This window comes from Prionailurus bengalensis, chromosome B4 (assembly GCF_016509475.1).
Source record: "Prionailurus bengalensis isolate Pbe53 chromosome B4, Fcat_Pben_1.1_paternal_pri, whole genome shotgun sequence".
NCBI classification, from domain to species: domain Eukaryota; kingdom Metazoa; phylum Chordata; class Mammalia; order Carnivora; family Felidae; genus Prionailurus; species Prionailurus bengalensis.
In genome coordinates, this window is record NC_057358.1 from 94,540,881 (window position 1) to 94,561,683 (window position 20,803).

A 20,803-nucleotide genomic window follows, 5' to 3' on the forward strand; every position below is an offset into this window, starting at 1 on the left:
CGGTTCATAGCCCTGCGTTGGGCTCTGTGCTGACAGCTTGAAGCCTGGAGCCTGCTTCGCATTCTGTCTCTCTCTCTCTCTCTCTCTCTCTTTGTCCCTCCCCCGCTTGCACTCTGTCTCTTTCTCTCTCAAAAATAAATAGTAATATATATATATATATATACACATATCATATATCATATATCATACCTATATGATAAGGGATATTCTGAGGGATTCATGTAATAAGGTCATCCTCACTGTCTTGCATTTCTAGAAGCTTCCTGGGTGAGAGAAAAGTATGTAGGCACAGCCATCAAGCTCAGGGTGCAGTCCTGGGAATGTGTCATTAGGCTACCAAGGTAGGGCTCTTGGGGTTACTCATTTGGTAGCAGCCATATCTCTTTTGGCTGTGGTCCTTTGCTGGAACACCCAGGGAAGAGATTTCTGTGTTTTCTGTGTAGGTAACATCCGTCCAGGGCCTTATGATTGTCACTCTTCAGGAAAATCATTAGTTCTCCCCTGGCCCCGTGTCTTCCCATTCCCAGTTGAGTTGAATGAGGATAGTCAGGATTATTAGCAACAGCAGTTCCGGGGGCTACCCACTCCTTCAGTCCCCCACAGAGGCTACAACCCAAATTCATTCCTAAGAAGGCAAGCCTAGAGCCCTGGGAAAGTAAGGGTTGGTATTCCTATTGCGGGCAGCCAGGCTCATTTGTCATTTGAGAAGCAATCTATGCCAAGGCAGCATTCAGTTTATAAGTAAATCAAACTGACAGGAGTCCAGAATGGACAGGTTGTGATTCTCTGAGTAATAGGATCTTGTAGTGATTCAATCTATGAGGACATCACCAAGACTGCCCTCGTTTACAGAATCTGTAACACTAAGAGCAGGTGAACACCTCCATGCTCTGAAGCCTGGCCTTCCACCTTGGTTCACTTCTGAGGATAGATTTCAATTGCTGGTTTAATCCTCAACACTGTGAAATATCCCTCCACTACATTATAAATACTTCACAGAATATCTCCTTTATTCTTTCTTATTAAGAACATGGGTGGGGCGCCTGGGTGGCGCAGTCAGTTAAGCGTCCGACTTCAGCCAGGTCACGATCTCATGGCCTGAGTTCGAGCCCCACGTCGGGCTCTGGGCTGATGGCTCAGAGCCTGGAGCCTGTTTCCGATTCTGTGTCTCCCTCTCTCTCTGCCCCTCGCCCGTTCATGCTCTGTATCTCTCTGTCCCAAAAATAAATAAACGTTGAAAAAAAAAAAAAAAAGAACATAGGTAATGTGACTCCTATTGCCCCATGCTGTTTGTTAATTGTACAATGGACAAGATATACAGGGAGCCTCTTGGTTTCCTGGCCTCCTACCCATTTGTGTGGGTGCCATGTTGGCCTTGGTTGCCGTATCCAGGACTGCTTGTTTTAAGGAACTTCTCTAGGACTTCCTGGGCTTCATGTACCATAGTAATAAGTCAGGTTCAGTTACAGTTTCTCCCTCTACACTCTATTTCTCTTCTACTGAATGTCCCATTTTTATTTTTTTATTTTAATTTATTTATTCTTAAATGTTTATTTTGAGAACAAGCATGAGTGGGGGAAGGCCAGAGGCAGAGGGAGAGAGAAAATCCCAAGCAGGCTCTGGGCTGACAGTGCAGAGCCTAACATGGGTCTCGATCCCACAAACCATGAGATCATGACCTGAGCCAAAATCAAGAGTTGAACACTTAATCGACTGGTCCACTTAGGCGCCCCTGAATGTCCCTTTTTAATAAAGAAATTTTTGTTGAAGCTGAAGTGCAAACTAGAAATGCACATGAAAATGTTGAAATGTTGCTCTCCGTGACTGTACTATATTTTCCATATGCACGTTTTGCAACGTTATGCCCAAGTAAGAAACAGAAATGGCTGGATCTTTACAGACTGCCCATGTAACCAACCAGAGCTGGAGATTAGTGCTGTCGGTCAAAGTTGGTATAAGTCACCTTTGTCTCTCAGGACAGATGACTGTGCACGATGAACTTCTCTTACCTGGGATAATTTGCTTCTTCTTACAAAATCCTCATGGTTCGTGTACCCCAGTGAAAGCTCAGTGATGGGAGGGGGCTGGTCCTGAGAGCCAGGAGCCATGGCAGGTGACCACCGCAGTCTAACCCTGCATTAGACCGTGAGGGCTTCGCTGTTGGGCTTACTCATCTGTCTCTTCGCTTGGCAACTTTATTGATTTCTGTGATTATTTAGGACCAGATGGCTACATTTCTTGAGCAGTATTATTAGGTGTGTTTGGTGTAAGAAAAATGTGCTCAATAAATGTAAGAGTGGCCTGAAGTGAATTTACAACTAAGCTTCTATAAAGATGAGATTCACTCTGCGAATAACTAGGCCTTGAGTAATGTGTGTGTGTGTGTGTGTGTGTGTGTGTGTGTGCGTGTGTGTGTGTGTGTATGTTATAATAGCATGATATAAGCCACCCTACTATGCCTTAATATGTAGTTACTTTTCATTGGTTCTCTTTTCCTTCAACTGTAATGTGGCAGGAACTGTCTGTTTGAGTCATGCAAAGCTCAGTAAGACAGGGTTCCTATCTTCAAGCAGCTAAGCGGGGTGTCTAAGCGGGGTGATGAGATAGGACATAAGAATAGAACTCTGAATGACAGTGTGACAAGTACTGTGGGATGCGCAGTGCTCCTGTCTGTGGACACTAGGCAGGGGTTCACAGATGAGAAGGAAGCGGGGGACCGAGAGACAAGTGACAGAAGACAGTGGTGGACCTTGGGGTCCAAAGGTGTGACTGAGGGTGGAGCATCACAGATGGCCTTTCAAAGTTTCCTTTTTCTCATGCACAGTATTTGATTAGACACCAAGTGCTGCTGTTCTAACTTTGGTGACATCTCTTGTCTATTATCATCCCTCTTTATTCTCTTTATGTTTCTCACTTTTCTCCCTAAAACAAAAACAAAACTAAGCACCTCTAATCATACGATCTCCCTTTCCCACTTTGGCTCTTCACTGGTTTATTGCTAACCCTCCACAATCTGGATGGAATCTTCTGTTTCTAACTCATTTCCTAACACTCACACCCACTCCCCCCAACCCCAAAACACCTTCATAATACCATGTCTCTGCACACATGGGCACATCTGGTTTGCCTATCCCCTCCCCTACAACCTTTATTTTCTGTTCTCATGCTCACCAAAGTTTGTTGCTGCCTCAGAGCTGTTCTGTTGAGTGTTCTCTGCCCTTAAGACTCTTTCTTTAGATGATCTCATCATTTAGATCTCACTGCCAAGACCTTCCCTGACCACCTCATCTAAAATAGTCTCCACATCACTTGGTTTCACTGTTTTGTAAAATTCAGGACCACTGAGAGGATACGTAGTGCCTTTGCTGTAATTAGAAAAAGGTGCCTCCTCTGGGCCAGTGCAGACCCCATCCAGCCCCTCAGCTGGGCTTCTGTGAAGGGGGTACATTGCAAACTTCTTCACGACAGCCTGGAGACTTCTGTCCCTAGCTGGAATTATCTTATTTGCCTATTTATTCTTTGCCAGTCTCCCTGGTTAATTGTGTGACTCCAAAAATCTTCTATATTTTTCAAAGCTATATCTCCTATACTTTATTTGTGGATTCAAGCCCAGGGCTTAGAGTACTGTAGGAATTCAACAAATACTGGTTGAATGACCTAATGAATTCTGTGATGCCTTGATTGATCCTGTCTCTACATTGGTTTAGGCTTCTGAATATAACATCTTCTAGAATATTTATCATATTGTGTTGTCATTCTGTTTCTATTCCATATCTATTCCACTAGACTGTGAGCTTCTCGGGGTCAGAGAATGTGCCTTGTCAATCTTGTGCTGTTTAGTACGTATTTGGTATATTGTGGGTTCTCGTAAGAATTTGTTTATGTTAATGGCTGAGTTTCTGAATCTCAAATAAAGAAGAGAAGTAGTTCTATTAACATAAGGAAATCTGATGGGAGAAGTGGTTTTCTAGTGGAAAAAATGAGTTCAATTTTGAGTTTGAGATGTCATCCGAACATTTGGAAGAAAATGCCCAGTGTCGAGTAGGAGTGTGGAGACTGAGAGCACAGTAGGGCTTGAGGAGAAGCTGCAGACATGGGTGAAGATGTTAATAAGGGAAAGGTTATGGATGCTGGTCACAGATCAGAAGCCTGGGGCCAAGTCTGGCTTACACTCTTCTTTTCCTCATGGTGTGTTAAAATTTTTCAAATTTATTGCATATCTGTAAAAATTAGGAGATCTTAGGGGCACCTGACTGGCTCAGGCAGTTAAGTGCCTGACTCTTGACTTTGGCTCAGGTCGTGATCTCACAGTTTGTGAGTCCCGTGTCCTGCCTAGGATCCTCTCTCTCTCCTTCTGCCCCTTCCCTGCTTGCTCTCTAAATAAATAAATAAATAAATAAATAACTTTTAAAAATTAGGAGATCTTCACACAAATTTTGGATTTCTGGCTCCCTTGAAATACCAGATCTGGTGACAAGATGCTTAGGAGAAGCTTCCCTACAAGGGCTTCCTGGGCCATCCCACCCCTACTTCCTGCTACTTGCCTGGTCTATAGGCTTTCAGTTCTTGCGGAATAAGAAGCAAGTAGACTAAAAGCAGCAGATTTCTTCTAGTTGAGGCCCAGAGAGGAAGGAAGAGACCTGGGAAGGCTGAGAGGGTTGGGCTAATGCAGGAGACTAAGGGGCAAGCACAGTGTCAGAAAGCCAAGTGAGCAGAGAGGATGGATGAGGACATGGGGGGGAAAGAGACGGGATGGGAAGAAAATGAACGTTAACAAAATCTTGTTGATTCTGATGACTGAAAAATCACCGATCGTATACGGCAAGGTGGTTAAGAGCATGGATTTCAGCATCAGGTAAGACTTTGTCCAAAACCTGGCTCAGCAAGTTTGGGGGATTATAAAGTCACTTTCATTACTATACAGACCAAATTACTTTATTCTTTATAGTTCTCAGCAAATACAACTTTAGTATAGCAACTTAAAATTCTACCTTAATCACTTTTTCCCCCATGGAAGCAATTGCTTTTTTTTTTTAAACGATTTTTTAAAATATAAGTTTTCTTAAGACAACAACTTTTGGGGTGCCTGTGCGGCTCAGTCTGTCAAACAGCCAACTCTTGATTTTGGCTCAGATCATGACTTCACAGTTTGGGAGTTCAAACCCCGCATCAGGCTCTGCTTTAACAAGGGGGAGCTTGCTTGGGACTTTTTCTCTCTCTCCTTCTCTCTCTACCCCTCCCTAGCTCAAGCTCGCACTGTCTCTCAAAATAAAGAAAGAAACTTAAAAAAAAAAAAAAGACCACAACTTTTAGGTCTGTAACGTAGGATTAACCTAATAAATGGTTAATTGTTGATAATTTTTTTCCAGATGCCACTCAGAGATGGCTACCACCTCAGCTGTCTTTGAAATGATTGATGTTTTTTTGACAGAATGACACATGCTATGTTTTTATTCAGAATAACTGAGTTGTAAAAAAATTCATATTAGTTTGAGTTCATATGGCTGGCCCAGAATCCAAACGTAGGCATTTATTTATTTATTTATTTTAAAATCATTAACGTTTGAGGAGAGTTGACGTGCAACGTCACATTAGTTTTAGGTGTGCAACACAGGGATTCAACAAGTTTATGTACATCATGCTATGCTCACCACAAGTGCAGCTGCTGTCTGTCATCACACAACACTATTACCCTACCGCTGTATACTGACTGTATTCCCTGTTCTGTGCCTTCTATTCCCCTGACTTCTTCATTCCGTAACTGGAAGCCTGTATCTCCTGCTCCCCTTCCTCCAAAATGGGGGCTTTTAAATGTCCTAGTCAGCAGCTGGTTTAAAAATCTAATCTTGGGGCGCCTGGGTGGCGCAGTCGGTTAAGCGTCCGACTTCAGCCAGGTCACGATCTCGCGGTCCGTGAGTTCGAGCCCCGCGTCAGGCTCTGGGCTGATGGCTCAGAGCCTGGAGCCTGTTTCCGATTCTGTGTCTCCCTCTCTCTCTGCCCCTCCCCCATTCATGCTCTGTCTCTCTCTGTCCCAAAAATAAATAAACATTTAAAAAAAAAAATCTAATCTTTTCTCATCAAGGGAGGTAGCAGAACTCATTTACTGGCAGTGGCGATAAGTTTCCTGTCGGAGGTAAACATTCTCTGTTGCACTCACATGATTGATTTGACTCCAAGCCTGATGATTGCCTTACAGCTAGTATGTTATTAAAAGCAACCCTGGATATTTTAACAACTGATCATCTGTTTGTAGGCCATCTTCTTTCCTAAGAGCTCCTCACACTGGAAGCAGGGAGAAAAATCCTCTTGTTTCTGGTAGTAAACATTCAAAAAAAAATTTTTTTTAATTTTGACTCATATTTGAGAGACAGAAAGAAACAGAGCGCAAGCGGGGATAGAGCAGAGAGAGAGGGAGGCACAGAATCTTGAAGCAGGCTCCAGGCTCTGAGCTGTCAGCACAGAGCCCCATGCAGGGCTCGAACTCATGAACAGGGAAATCATGACCCGGGCCAAAGTTTGACGCTTAACTGACTGAGCCACCCAGGCTCCCCTCTGGTAGTAACAGTTTAAAGGGAAACATGACATTTATTGTTTTCTTGGGAAATTTGGTTTTGTAGGAAAATTTCTTTTTGTAGTTATGTCTTCTTTTAAAAAGTTACTGCTCATTCAAAAGTTCAGAAGTAACAGAAGTAAAACCAATGGATCACCAAAATAGAGATTAGTAAAAGTTTATTGTGCACACAAAAAAAGATGGTTTGCAAACTGGGAGCGCTGAAACCAAAACATGGAATAAGGATCCAGGGTGTATTATTATGAAACAGCTTATATAGAGAGAAGGCAGTGACTGTTTATTTTTCACTCTGAATGGTTATAATATTAGAATTTTCTTAAATCATAGGGAATTAGTCAACCTTGGGAAACAGTTCATGTTTTGCTGCTGATTTCCAGAGGCACAAACAAGAGATGACCTATGTCAAGTTGGTTGTGCAAAATAAGTTAAATTAAGCTTTGTTAAATGACTAAACTAATTTTGTCTGCTCAGGGAATTTTCAAGTCTAGTCTCCATTTGTTTTTTATCTTATTTTATTTTATTATTATTTTTTTTAATTTTCTAATAATTATCTTTTTTTTAATATGAAATTTATTGTCAAATTGGTTTCCATACAACACCCAGTGCTCATCCCAACAGGTGCCCTCCTCAATACCCATCACCCAAATCAGGAGACTATAGATGCTGGAGAGGGTGTGGAGAAACGGGAACCCTCTTGCACTGTTGGTGGGAATGCAAACTGGTACAGCCACTCTGGAAAACAGTGTGGAGGTTCCTCAAAAATTTAAAAATAGATCTTCTCTATGACCCAGCAATAACACTGCTAAGAATTTACCCGAGGGATACAGGAGTGTTTTTTATTTTAAAACATGTATTTAAACAAGATGGTTGGATGGATGGAGATATGTGAGAAAGTATGCTAATTGTGGAATTTAAGTGGTAGGATATATGGGCATTTACCAAACACTTTTGAAAACTTTTCTGTGTGCTTGAAAATTTTTGTAATGAAATGTTAGGAAAAGAAGATGTTATTCCAGACACCTAAGACTGCAATTTAAATATTGTGGCAGCAGGTGGTGGCAATAGTTTGAAAATCAGATAGGCCTGTTTAGTCAAGCCACTGATTTAATACCTGGAATTTTATGCTTTACTAAAGTATAACTCAGCAGCCTGCTTTTCTGGTTTAGGGATTCTTTTTTTTTTTTTTTTTTTTTAGTGTTTATTTTTGGAGAAAGAGAGAGATGGAGCGAGAGCCGGGGAAAGGGCAGAGTGAGAGAGGGAGATACAGATTCCGAAGCAAGCTCCAGGCTCTGAGCTGTCAGCACAGAGCCCGATGCGGGGCTCGAACCCATGAACCGTGAGATCATGACCTGAGCCAAAGTCACACACTTAACTGACTGAGGCACCCAGGTGCCCCGGGATTCTATTTTTTAAATCCGTATCAAGGCCTGGTGAGCTATCTACAAAATAAACTCTTGGACAGAGATGTAAAGCTGAATTTATTCAAAGGCCAAATAATTGCCTGGCACATCCATTGGCTAAAGGTTTTTCTCCCATTGGTAGTCATTTTCACGATGCTCAGTTACAGGCTATTTTATTCCCATCATTTTATTATAAAACATTAGTTCATGCAACATCAGACGCCACCAGGAGAAATTTTCAAGTCTGTGACTGTCTCTGGGAAAGAAATAAGAAGAGCCTGTTTCAACTTCTCAAAGCTTGCTTTGTGATCAGACTTCATTCCCCTTATTTAGTGTTCAATAGAGGACAAGTTGCAGCCCCCCAGAGAGAAAAGGAATGAGCTCTGCTGCCTGGCTGCTCCTGTTGTAGGCTCCTTTGTCATCAGAGATGCCAGGGACCTGGGAGCCTGCAAACTGTGTTCTGCAAGGGTTACCTGGGGAGTGAGGAGGCACTGAAGGACTTTTATCCATTTCCTGAGCCAAACCCTCTCAAAGAGGAAAGGACCTAACCCGAGTGGAAACCAGTTTGCTGGATACTGTCCAACCAGTCGCCCATTGAGCTGAGGGCGTTACACACTAGTATTTCTTTGTTTAATTCACCCACATTTCCATGGACATTTCCTAACATGGAAATGGAATTTGGACCTCAATCTTTTTCCTTTTCTGAGAGCAACCTCAGACAAAAGAATAAACTTGAAGTTTGGCCACTCTTTATTTCACTAGAGAATGGTGCTATGACCTCTCAATGCCACATGACACGAACAGTCCTGGTAAGAATATTCGTTCATTTAATCATCAAATCCATACTGAGTTTCTGCCTGTATTGGCACATCGACTATGGACAAGATGTGGCCCTATCTCTAGGTGTTTACAATATAGGTAAATATGACAGTAAGTGGAAGGAGAGTGGGAGGTGGGGGAAGACAGGTGGTTCAGGTAGAGGGAGCAGCCTGTGCTGTGCTAGCCCCAGACACTAGAGAAAGCTTGATATGTTCAGCAAAGGGCAAATGGTTCCATGTGATTAGAGCACAGAGAGTGAAGGGGGCTATAGGAAAGGATGGGGCTTAAGTAAGTGACCTCCTCTAAGTTCAGCATTGCTCTGATTTCATATTGCTCCTTGTTGTTTTCATGGGCACATATACTTGCCAAACTGCCCCACGTGTCTTTTCAGAAAATATGTCATGCTGTCCATTTGTACCTTCACCCCAAAGCGAGTCTTACACGGGCACAAGATTCTTGTGTGATTTGAAGCACTTTCTGTTTTCCCCCAGTCTCCCCAGCAATTATTGGTGGCAAGCTGGCTTCATGACTTTGGCATCACAGTTGTAAAGCTACATTTCAGCTGAGATAGTGGGTCCCATTAATATGGTTAATAATAACTGGACAGAGTTGAATAATTAAATTAGGTTCAATGATAAAATAGTTATGAACCAACACTGGGTATTAGATGGGGAAACTTTTCAAAATGCCCCAGACTTATGCCCATCTGAGTCCTAATGAATATAAACCTTTACATAGGACCTGGATGTGTGTATTTAGATAAAGTTCCTCAGGGATCTAGGTGCATGTTCATGGTTAAAGTGAACTCACAGAGACCTTATCACTTGCATAGAAAAGAATATTTTCAGAAAATTCTGGATTATGTTTTTGAACATATTTATACTGGCTTCAATATGGTGATAGAGGATAGAAGTCAGAAGTATTTTAGTCAGAGTCAGTCCCTAGAACATGTCCTAGAAATTTATTTTTTGGTAATTTTCTATTGGATCCATAAAGTCAGGGCCATAATTACAACCAGGAAGGTAGTAGTAAATTCCCTCTCCATCTGTATTTCCTCTTAAGTAGGAAAACACATGAATTATCTTCTTGCCTATTGGATCTACTTAGAAGATGTATAGTGCTAGTAAACTTGAGTTGGGGAGATCAAAGCTGGCTTTTTATCATTATTTACAAGTAACTGGACAATTTACAAGTAACTGGACAAGGAGAAATGAACAAATCGTTCATATCTCGTGAGGCAGCATGAAAAGTCCCATTGGGTAGATATTGCAGAATGAAATTACTGTGTTTAGAGGGGACTTTAGTATCATTCTCCATGGCCTGCTCTCAGTTGGAATCAAATTCATGGATCAAGCAAGCATTAAAAAAGAAGAGGAAGCTGGTTGCCGAGAAAAATAGAAAAGAATATTAGGTATAGTAGTGCCATTGAAGATGGATAAAAGTGGGTGGATTCAGGAGATTTGGGACATTGAACTGATAGCACTGCATGGTGGGATCACCTGTGGGTAAGTGGATGGAGGAGGAGTCAGAGATGATGGCTGGGAATCTGTCTGGATTCCCAGTGGTCTGGGACCACTGCTTGGACATAGTGACCAGTTATAATGATAGTATAAAGCTTTCTACAATGTAAACATAGTGAATGGTCATATGACATTTACTGTGATTTAGAACCATAGAACAATATTCTTGTCTTCGTGATTGCTGCCTTATTTTTCTTAAAATAAATTTAGAAGTAAGCAAAAATTTGTAACAGAATGAGAAAATTTTAAAGAGCTTTTGTCGGAAGATTTTTTGTTTTTGTTTTTGCTTTCCGATTTATTTGTTAACATTTTTAATGAAAAACTTCAAACATACACAAACTGAGATTAATAGTGAAACCCACGTATATACTTAGCAAATTCGACAGTTTTCAATTTGTGTCCGATCTCATTTTATTTAAACCCCCCACCAACTATCCTACCTTACCAACTGAATTTTTTTTGGCTTTGTTGAGGTATAATACAAGTTTAAGGCATACAACATGATGATTTGATACACATACTTATTGAAGAGTGATTCTACAATAAGGTTAGTTAACACATTCATCACCCACACAATCATTTTTTGTGTGCATGTGGTGAGAACATTTAAGATCTACTCTCTTAGCAGCTTTCATGTATATAATACAAGATTAACTATAGTCATCATGATGTACATTAGATTCCCAGAACTTACTCATTTTAAACTGAGTTTGTACCTTTTGACAAACATCTCCTCATTTCCCCCATCTCTCAGCCTCTGGAAATTACCATTTCTACTCTCTGTTTCTCTGAGTTTGGCTTTTTTTAGCTTCCACACATAAGTGATATCATACAGTATTTGTCTTTCTGTCTCTCACTTATTTCACTTAGTATAATGCCCTCAAGGTCCATCCGTGTTGTCACAATGGCAGGATTTCCTTCTTTGTTATAGCTAAATAATATTCCATTTGTGTGTGTGTGTGTGTGTGTGTGTGTGTGTGTGTATCACATTTTCTTTATTCATTTATCAATCAATGGACACTTAGATTGTTTCTGTATCTTAGCTATTGTGAATAGTGCTGCAATGAGCATAGGGTGCAAATATCTCTTAGAGACAGTAATTTCATATCCTTCAGACATATACCCAGAAATTTTTTGAGGTACCTTCATACTGAGTTCCATACTGCCTGTACCAACTGACCTTTCTAACAAAAGTGCACAATGGTTCCCTTTTCCCCACACCCTCACTAACACTTGTTATCTCTTGCCTTTTTCAAAATAGTCATCTTCACAGGTATGTGGTGATATTTCACTGTCGTTTTGATATGCATTTCCCTGATAATTAGTGATATTCAACATCCTTTCATGCACCTTTTAGTCATTTGTATGTCTTCTTTGGAAAAGTGTTTATTCATGTCTTTTGCCCATTTTTAATCAGATTATTTTTTTTGTTTTTAGTTTTTTATTTTTGCTGTTGATTTGTGTGAGTTCCTTATGTACTTTGAGTATTAACCCCTTATCAAATATATGATTTGTGAATATTTTCTTCCATTCTGTAGATTGCCTTTAAATTTTGTTGATTGTTTCTTTTGCTGTACAGAAGCTCTTTCATTTGATTTAGCCCCACTTGTTTATTTTGCTTTTGTTGCTTGTGCTTTTGGTGTCATCCAAAACATGGTTCCCAAGACCAATGTCCAGAAACTTCTTCCCTATGTTTTCTTCTAGGATTTTTATGGTCTTGGGTCTACATTTAAGTCTTTAATTTATTTAGAGTTACTTTTGTAGAATAGGGGTTCAATTTCATACTTTTCTTGTGAATATCCAATTTTCCCCACACTGTTGAAGAAACTATCCTTTCCTCACTGAGTCCTCTTGGCTCCCATGTCAAATTTTAGTTGGCCATATAGGTGTAAGTTTATTTCTGGGTTCTCGATTCTATTCCATTGGTCTATATGTCTATTCTTATGCTAGTACTATTTTCATTACTGTAGCTTTATAATATAATTTGAAATCAGAAAGTGTGATTTGTTCTTTCTCAGTGTTGCTTTGGATATTAGGGATCTTTTGTGGTCCCATATAAATTTTAGGACTTTTTTTCCTGTTTCTATGAAGGATGCCATTGGAATTTTGATAGGGATTGCACTGGATCTGTAGATGGCTTTGAGTAGTATGCACATTTTAACAGTATTAATTCTGCTGATCCAAGAACATAGGATATCTTTCCATTTTTTCATGTCTTCGGTTTCTTTCACCAACGTTGTATAATTTTCAATGTACAGGTCTTTCACCTCCTGGTTACATTTATTCCTAAGTATTTTATTGTTTTTTTTTTTTTCAACATTTATTTATTTTTTGGGACAGAGAGAGACAGAGCATGAACAGGGGAGGGGCAGAGAGAGAGGGAGACACAGAATCGGAAACAGGCTCCAGGCTCTGAGCCATCAGCCCAGAGCCCGACGCGGGGCTCGAACTCACAGACCGTGAGATCGTGACCTGGCTGAAGTCGGACGCTTAACCGACTGTGCCACCCAGGCGCCCCAGTATTTTATTGTTTTTAATGCCCTTGTAAATGGGGTTCTTTATTTCTTTTTCAAATAGTTCATTGTTAATGTATAGAAATGCAACTAATTTGTGTATGTTGATTTTGTACCCTGCAACTCTACTAAATTTATTAATTCTAATAGTTTTTTGAAGGAATATTTAGGGCTTTCTGTATATAAGATCATATCATCTGCAACAGATACAGTTTACTTATTTCCAATTTGGATAACTTTTATTTCTTTTTGTTGTCTAATTACTTTGTGTAGGATTTCCGGTATTATGTTGTGTAAAAATGGGGAGAGTGAACTTCCTTGATTTGTTCTTGATCTTAGAGGAAAAGCTATCAGCTTTTCATCGAGTGTAATATTAGATATAGACTTATCATATAGGGCTTTTATTATGTTGAGGTATAGCCCATCTATACTTTGTCTAGAGTTTTTTTCAAAAAGATGCTGAGGGGTCCCTGGGTGGCTTAGTCCTGAGACCTTTGTCTCAGGTCACGATCTCATGGTTCATGAATTTAAGCCCCACATTGGGCTCTCTGCTCTAAGTGCAGAGCCCACTTTGGATCTTCTGTCTCCCTCTCTGTCTCTGCCCCTCCTCTGCTCTCTCTCTCTCTCATCTCTCTCTCAAAAATAAATAAACATTAAAAAAAAAGATGCTGAATTTTGTCAAATGCACTTTCTACATCTATTGAGATGATATGATTTTATTAATGTGGTGTATCACATTGATTGATTTGCATATGTTGAACCACTTTTGTATCCCAGGAATAAATCTCACTTGGTCATGATGTGTGATCTTTTTAATGATTATTGAATTTGATTTGCTGATACTTCATTGAGAATTTTTTATCCATGTTTATCAGGGATAATTGCTTATAATTGACTTTTTTTTGGTAATGTCTTTATATCACTTTGGTATCAGGTTAATTCTAACCTTTTAAAATGAATTTGGAAGTGTTCTCTCCTCTTCAGTTTTTTGGGAGAGGGTGAGAAGGATTTCTATTGATTCTTCTTCAAGTGTTTGGTAGAATTCACCAGTGAAGCTGTCTGGTTAGTTGGGATGTTTGTTTGTTTGTTTGTTTGTTTGTTTGTTTTGAAGTTTACTTATTTATCTGAGAGAGAGAGAGAGAGAGAGAGACAGAGAGAGAGAATGAGAGACAGAGCAAGTGGGAGGAGTAGAGAGAGAGAGGATCCGAAGCAGGCTCTGCACTGCCAGTGCTGAGCCCAATGTGGGGCTTGAACTCATGAACCATGAAATCATCACCTGAGCTGAAGTCAGACACTTAACCAACTGAGCCATTCAGGCACCCTGGTATATTTTTGATTATCGATTCAATCTCCTTTCTCTTAATTGGCCTGTCAGATTTTCTATTTCTTCATGATTCAGTCTTGGTAGGTTGTGTTTCTAGGAACATCCACTTACCCAATTTGTTGGAGTACAATTGTTCATAGTAGTTTCTTATGATCCTTACTGTTTTTGGGGTATCAGTTGCAATGTCACCTCTCCTTTCTAATTTTATTTATTTGAGTCTCCTCTCTCATTCTTTTTTTTCTTAATCTAGGTAAAGGTTTGTCAATTTTGTTTATCTTTTGAAAAAATTAACTCAATTTTGTTTATTTTTTCTGTAGTGTTTCTGGTCTCTTTTTCATTTATTTTTGCTCTGATCTTTGTTATTTCTTTCTTTTTACTACCTTTCATCTGAGTTTGTTCTTTATATAGTTCCTTGAGGTATAAAATTAGGTTGTTTATTTGAAATCTTTCTTTTTTCTTCTTAATGTAGGTGTTTATTGCTATAAACTTCCCTCTTAGGACTATTTTGTTGTATCCCATAAGTTTTATTATGCCGCATTTCCATTTTTATTTGCTTCAAGATATTTTTTATTTCCCTTTTGATTTCCTCATTAACTCATTAGTTTTCCAAGTATGTATTGTTTAATTTTCACATACTTGTGGATTTTCAAGTTTTCCTCCTATTATGAATGTCTAGTTTCATACCATTGTGGTCAGAAAAGATATTTGGTACAATTTTAATCTTCTAAAATTTGTAACGCAGTTTTGTGACCTAAAATATAATCTAGATTTGAGAATATTCTGAATGCATTTGAGAAGACTGTATTCTGCTTTGTTGGGTGGAATTTCTGTATATGTCGGTTAGGTCCATTTGGTCTACAGTATAGTTCAAGCCCAGTGTTTCCTTTTTTATTTCCTGTCTGGATGAGCTATCCATTGTTGAAAGTAGAACACTGAAGTCCCCTACTATTATTGTATTGCTTCTATTTCTTCCTTCAGGTCTGTTAGTATTTGCTTAATATTAGGTGCTCTGATGTTGGATCTCTCTCTCTCTCTCTCTCTCTCTTTCTGGATATAGATATACCAATATCTAATCTATATCTATAGAGAGAGATAGAGAAATATATATATATATATATATATATATATATATATATATATGTGTGTGTATACACACATAGAATATAGACATATATAGATACATATTCTCTTGAATGAATTGGCCCCTTTAGCATTATATGACCTCCTTTGTCTCTTGTTACAATTTTTGACATAAATTCTATTTTATCTGATGTAACTATAGCTATCTCTGCTCTTTTTGGTTTCCATTTGCATGGAGTATCTTTCTTCCATTCCTTAAGGCTACATGTGTCCTTAAAGCTGGTGTGAATCTCTCTTGTAGTGAGCAGCATATAGTTGGGTCTTTTTAAAATTCATTTGCTCTCTCTATGCCTTTTGACTAGAGAATTTAATCCATTTATTTTTAAAGTAATTTTTGATAGGGAAGGACTTATTAATGCCATCTTAATCATTGTTTTTTGGCTGTTCCCTTGTTCCTTTCTTCCTCTTTCACTGTGTTCTCTGTGAACTGATTTTCTGTGGTGGTATGCGTTGACTCTCTTCTTTTTATCTTTTGTAAGTTTTAGCTTTATAGTTACATGAGGCTTATTTATTTATTTATTTATTATTATTTTTTCAACGTTTATTTATTTTTGGGACAGAGAGAGACAGAGCATGAACGGGTGAGGGGCAGAGAGAGAGGGAGACACAGAATCGGAAACAGGCTCCAGGCTCTGAGCCATCAGCCCAGAGCCCGACGCGGGGCTCGAACTCACGGACCGCGAGATCGTGACCTGGCTGAAGTCGGACGCTTAACCGACTGCGCCACCCAGGCGCCCCACATGAGGCTTATTTATATAACATATGTTATAGATATAATAGCTTATTTTAGGCTGATAACAACTGAATTTTGATCACATACAAAAACTCTACCCTTTTACTCACATCTCCATATTTTATGTTTTTGATGTCATAATGTACCTCTTTTTTATGTATGCACCATTAACCAATTATTGTAGCTGTAGTTACTTTTAGTACTTTTGTCCTTAACTTTTATACTAGAGTTAAGTGAGTTACACATCTCATACTACAGTATTGGAGTATTTTGAAATTGACTATATATTTACCTTTACTGTTGTGTTTTATACCAGTGTGCGTGCCTTTAAACTTCATGAACTAAGCTTTAAGTTTGTAATGTTGAGCTTTTGAGTCCTTTCTGAGTGGTTGCTTTACAGTGTTTGAAACCTTTAAAGCTTCATTTTGCATCATGAGAATCTCAAAGACACATAGCCCTGAGTTTGATCCCCCAACTACAAAACAATCTTTCTCTTTTGGCTTTGACCTCATCATTTTACCATAGTGGATCAGCTTCTATGAGCCCCAAAGAATTCTTTGGCATTCTGAACTTGTAAACAGAGAGGGGGAAAGGAGGGGAGGTCACAGGATCAGGATATGGGTTGATGAGAGCTTTCCAGTGTTTTTGTTATGGCTGAGAGACAGACACACATGTTTCTATGACAACTACAGTATGTGGGTTGGAGAAGAGATGGTTTGCACACTCTGGCTTTGGTTGGTTTCCCTTTCTTGCTCTTTCTGATGTGTCAGTGACCTTCCCTGAACAGATAGAATTAGGCGTTATTGTTTTAAATTTTGTTTGGGAGTTAGGCTAAATTTAAATTGTACATGGTAGATCATGAGATGTTAAAGCAGAAATTAACACTTCAAGAATTATCTTCTCAGTATGAAGAAACTGAAGCTCAGAGATGTTGTTTTGTTTTATATGGGGTCTCACATCTAGTAAGTGGCAGAACTCAGAGAAAAGCCCAGGTCTTCATTCCTTTCTCCTTCACCTAAGTAATTTGATGCATTTTACCAGGAAGAACAAGAATCATTTCTTATGAGGATTTAGTGATGTACACACAAATCAACATTCAGAAGCCTGTTCTTTCTTTTTATGAGTTTTAAATATAGTATAATGGCCATACAAAATAAATCTTCAGATTCCAAACTTGACAATGTCCTTCCGCTCCATTTTCTCTCTTGGATTACAAGGACATATTTCCATTTTATTGCAAATTGAACACAAGCAGTTTGACTACACAGCCAGCAGTTTAGCAAGATCATTTCAAGTTGCAAACCTCTCCAGTTTTGTCTTGAATGAACTTGAGGTTGGGTGTGTATATAACTATTTTCAGTGGTATACTTTAACTGTCTTTGAATAGGCTCAGACAGTTCCCTGGTGGTCTCAAACTGCAAATTTATGCCCTCTGTACTATCTTCCTTTCCAGGACCAGATCTTTATGGAAAATGTGGGCGCAGTGAAGCAGCTCTGCAAACTAACAAACAACCTTGAAGAAAGAATAGAAGAGTTAGAAATATGGAACAGAAAGCTGGCCAGGCTAAAGCGGCTCAGTAGTTTGAAGTCTTCAGCCAGTGAAGCAAGCTCCATCAGGTATATCCAGGGGCACCGCAGGAGAAAGGAGACAATAGGGCCTTTCCATAACCAGATCAAACTAGATGCTCTTTCTGATCAAGCAGCAACCACTACTTTCTGCTAATGAAGTCCCTATTCTGTTTTTAGAATGTTTTGGGACACAATTGCCTTATGTGATAATGTTCTTATTTTTTGTTGCTGCTTTGAAAATGAAACAAACCGTGAAGCATCTGTTTAAGAGCAAGGTGTTTTAGGAAATGTTGCATTTTACCAAAGGATGACTTCTCCTTTAAGGAGTAGAAGTGGCCATTTCTAAATTTAGAAAATCATCTTTGGTTCTCAGGGGAAAAACTTCTAATTTTTTTTTCATTTAAGGAGGTAAATGCACATTTCCTGGGGTCTAATTATGAGAAAAAGAGAAATACAACATTTAACGCATTCATTTACGCTTACTAAGGTTCTTTTTCTCAAAAGGAACTCTCAATTGCCTTGACTTTTCCTTTGTAAAATTACCACTGTATTACAGAAAAAATCATACTGCTGTGTTAGTGGCAGCCTGGGCTTTTGTCGTGTAACTCCTGGAGAGGCATTTGAACGGTAATTAACATTCTCTCTCTCTTTTTAAAGCAAATTTAGCAGAGCTGTTAGTGCATCTTCTCCAAGAAAGGCCATTCCCAAAAAAACCAACAAGGTAAATAGACTTATTTGTAATGCACAGTGATAATGTTATATATATATATATATATATATATATATATATATATATATGTATATATATATATATATATATATATATATATAAAGAGTGTTTAGAGAAATTGATCAAAAATGCTTCCCTTCATTTATCTGTTGATAGACTCCCTTGTTTGCATCTTCATGCACTTTAGGTATTTACTTACTACCCCTTTAATAGTTTTTTCAAAAAGATGTTTAGAGAAATAAGTACAGAACATGTTCATTTCAGAAATACTATTCTGCTGGTTTTTTTTTTTAATATATTGCCTCTATCAAGTGAAATTCATCAGCTTCCACATGCATATGGCCTTAGGCTGCAAGATCTGTGTGGATGCCTTAACTCAACCTCATTCCTTATCTATGGCTTCAGAAGATCCCAGGGGGACTTCCATTAATCCCCTAAATCCCTTTTTTCCCTTTTGATAGTTAGTACTCTATGTGCGAATGGGGAAATAGGTATTCACTTTCTTGCAAAGGTTAAAGTGTGATGGTTTTATTAATGAATAAAGAGAACTTCCATCAAATAGGGTAACATTTACCTTAAAAAGTGAAGGCTAATCATTTATTGATTTAAAGTACACCCTCTTCAATGAAGAGGAGTGTCAGTAAGGGAGAAGCTGCACTATTCCCTTCCTAGTACAATTCATAAATGCCATGAAACCCAGCTTGTTGCCTCTGACCCACCAGTGTTCCCGAAGGTGGCCCTTCCCCGGGAAGATATTCATGACCTTAATCTATATCTTATTAAGGACTGATCTGGTGTTTGGGCCATTGCCCCCATTTACTCTCTATTCTTCATGTTATACTGCATTGACCTATTTTTTTTTTAAGTTTATTTACTTATTTTAAGAGAGAGAGAGAGTAGGGGAGGGGCAGAGAGAGAAAAAGAGGGAGAGAATCCTAAGCAGGCTGTTCACTGTCAGAACAGAGCCAGACAGGGGGCTTGAACTCACAAACTGAGATCATGACCTGAGCTGAAACCAAGAGTTGGATGCTTAACTGACTGAGCCACCCAGGTGCCCCTGCATTGACCTATTTTAGAAGAATTCAGAAAGAGTTTAATATTCTACTAAAAACTGCTAAAAATGTTATGTTGCTGACAAGCTACTTGGTGTACAAATAAACATAAATACATGGGTAAATATATATGTAGAAGTGTCCTTGGGCAAGTTACTGAATTGCACTGAGAAATAAATATAATAATAGGCTCTATCTTGCAAAGATTGTTGATAGGATTAAAGAAGGTGAAGCCCTTAGCCACAGTGCCCAGCACATAGCACTTTGGTCAATAAACACAAACTATTTTTTTTTCAACGTTTTTTATTTATTTTGGGACAGAGAGAGACAGAGCATGAACGGGGGAGGGGCAGAGAGAGAGGGAGACACAGAATCGGAAACAGGCTCCAGGCTCCGAGCCATCAGCCCAGAGCCCGACGCGGGGCTCGAACTCCCGGACCGCGAGATCGTGACCTGGCTGAAGTCAGACGCTTAACCGACTGCGCCACCCAGGAGCCCCAACACAAACTATTAAACATGTTGTGTAGGAAGGGTCTGTTTGTACTGACCAGTTTGCAATGGGATGGAGGAAATGCTACCTACATCCATGGCGGCACCGATTGGTGCAATTCGGTTATGTGCAACCTCTGTAGCTCTCACTCTGCACTTGGGGAATTTCTTTTATTTTGCAGTTATGTCAGAATAATAACTAGAATGTGTGATTCATGAGAACAGGCCCCATGTCTGCCTTCCCCAGGGACTGGCACATAGTAGGTACTCAAACAGTATTTGTTAAATGAATGCATGAATGGAAAACCAGGTCTGATCATCTTCCCTGAAGGCTCACAATCTAAATTAAAAACATTGGGGCACCTGGCTGGCTCAGTCAGAAGAGCATGCGACTCTTGATCTCAGAATCGTGAGTTCCAGTCCCACACTGGGTGTAGAGATTACTTAAATAAAAAACTTAAAAACATTTTTTGTTAAATTAAACACATTAAGTAGTTTGTTCTCTTGGGTATGTGGGTGGGGAAGGGGATTGGCTTGTGGACACAGAGTAGAGGATTTATGTGGGTATTGAAGAGCACCCATTCAACTCAGAGACCTCTTGCAGTCACTGTTGTAAGTGGGAGGCAGACAAAAGTGAGTAAGACATGGCCTCTTCTCTGAAGGAATTTCTAGGTGGCCAGGGAATATTGGAGAACAATACAAGAACAGTTGTATCTGGATGTGGTAAATATTGTAAAGGCTCAGAGTGCTGCAGAGCATTATGGGGCCAGCCCTTCTAGGAGGAGTAAGCTCTGGCTAGATATAGGAGAGGTTCCAGAGAGGCTGGCAGAAGCAAAATCTGGGGGCCAGCACTGGCTTCATTGAAGGATTAGGTGAGAGTCGGCTGGGGGGAGAGTAGGAGGTAAGGCTGAAAATATAGGTAAGGCTCAAATTTCCTGGACCA

The 20,803-nt window shown here is 39.4% G+C and overlaps 1 protein-coding gene across 1 annotated transcript in view; it reads left to right on the top strand.

Moving 5' to 3' along the window:
- The window catches only part of MYRFL (myelin regulatory factor like), a 128,527-nt gene that overhangs the window by 87,802 nt on the left and 19,922 nt on the right, over positions 1 to 20,803 (top strand). Inside the window, exons 12-13 of the mRNA XM_043564284.1 lie at positions 17,474 to 17,637; positions 18,247 to 18,310. Coding sequence (XP_043420219.1) covers positions 17,474 to 17,637; positions 18,247 to 18,310 — 228 coding nt within the window. The remainder of the gene's footprint in view (positions 1 to 17,473; positions 17,638 to 18,246; positions 18,311 to 20,803) is intronic.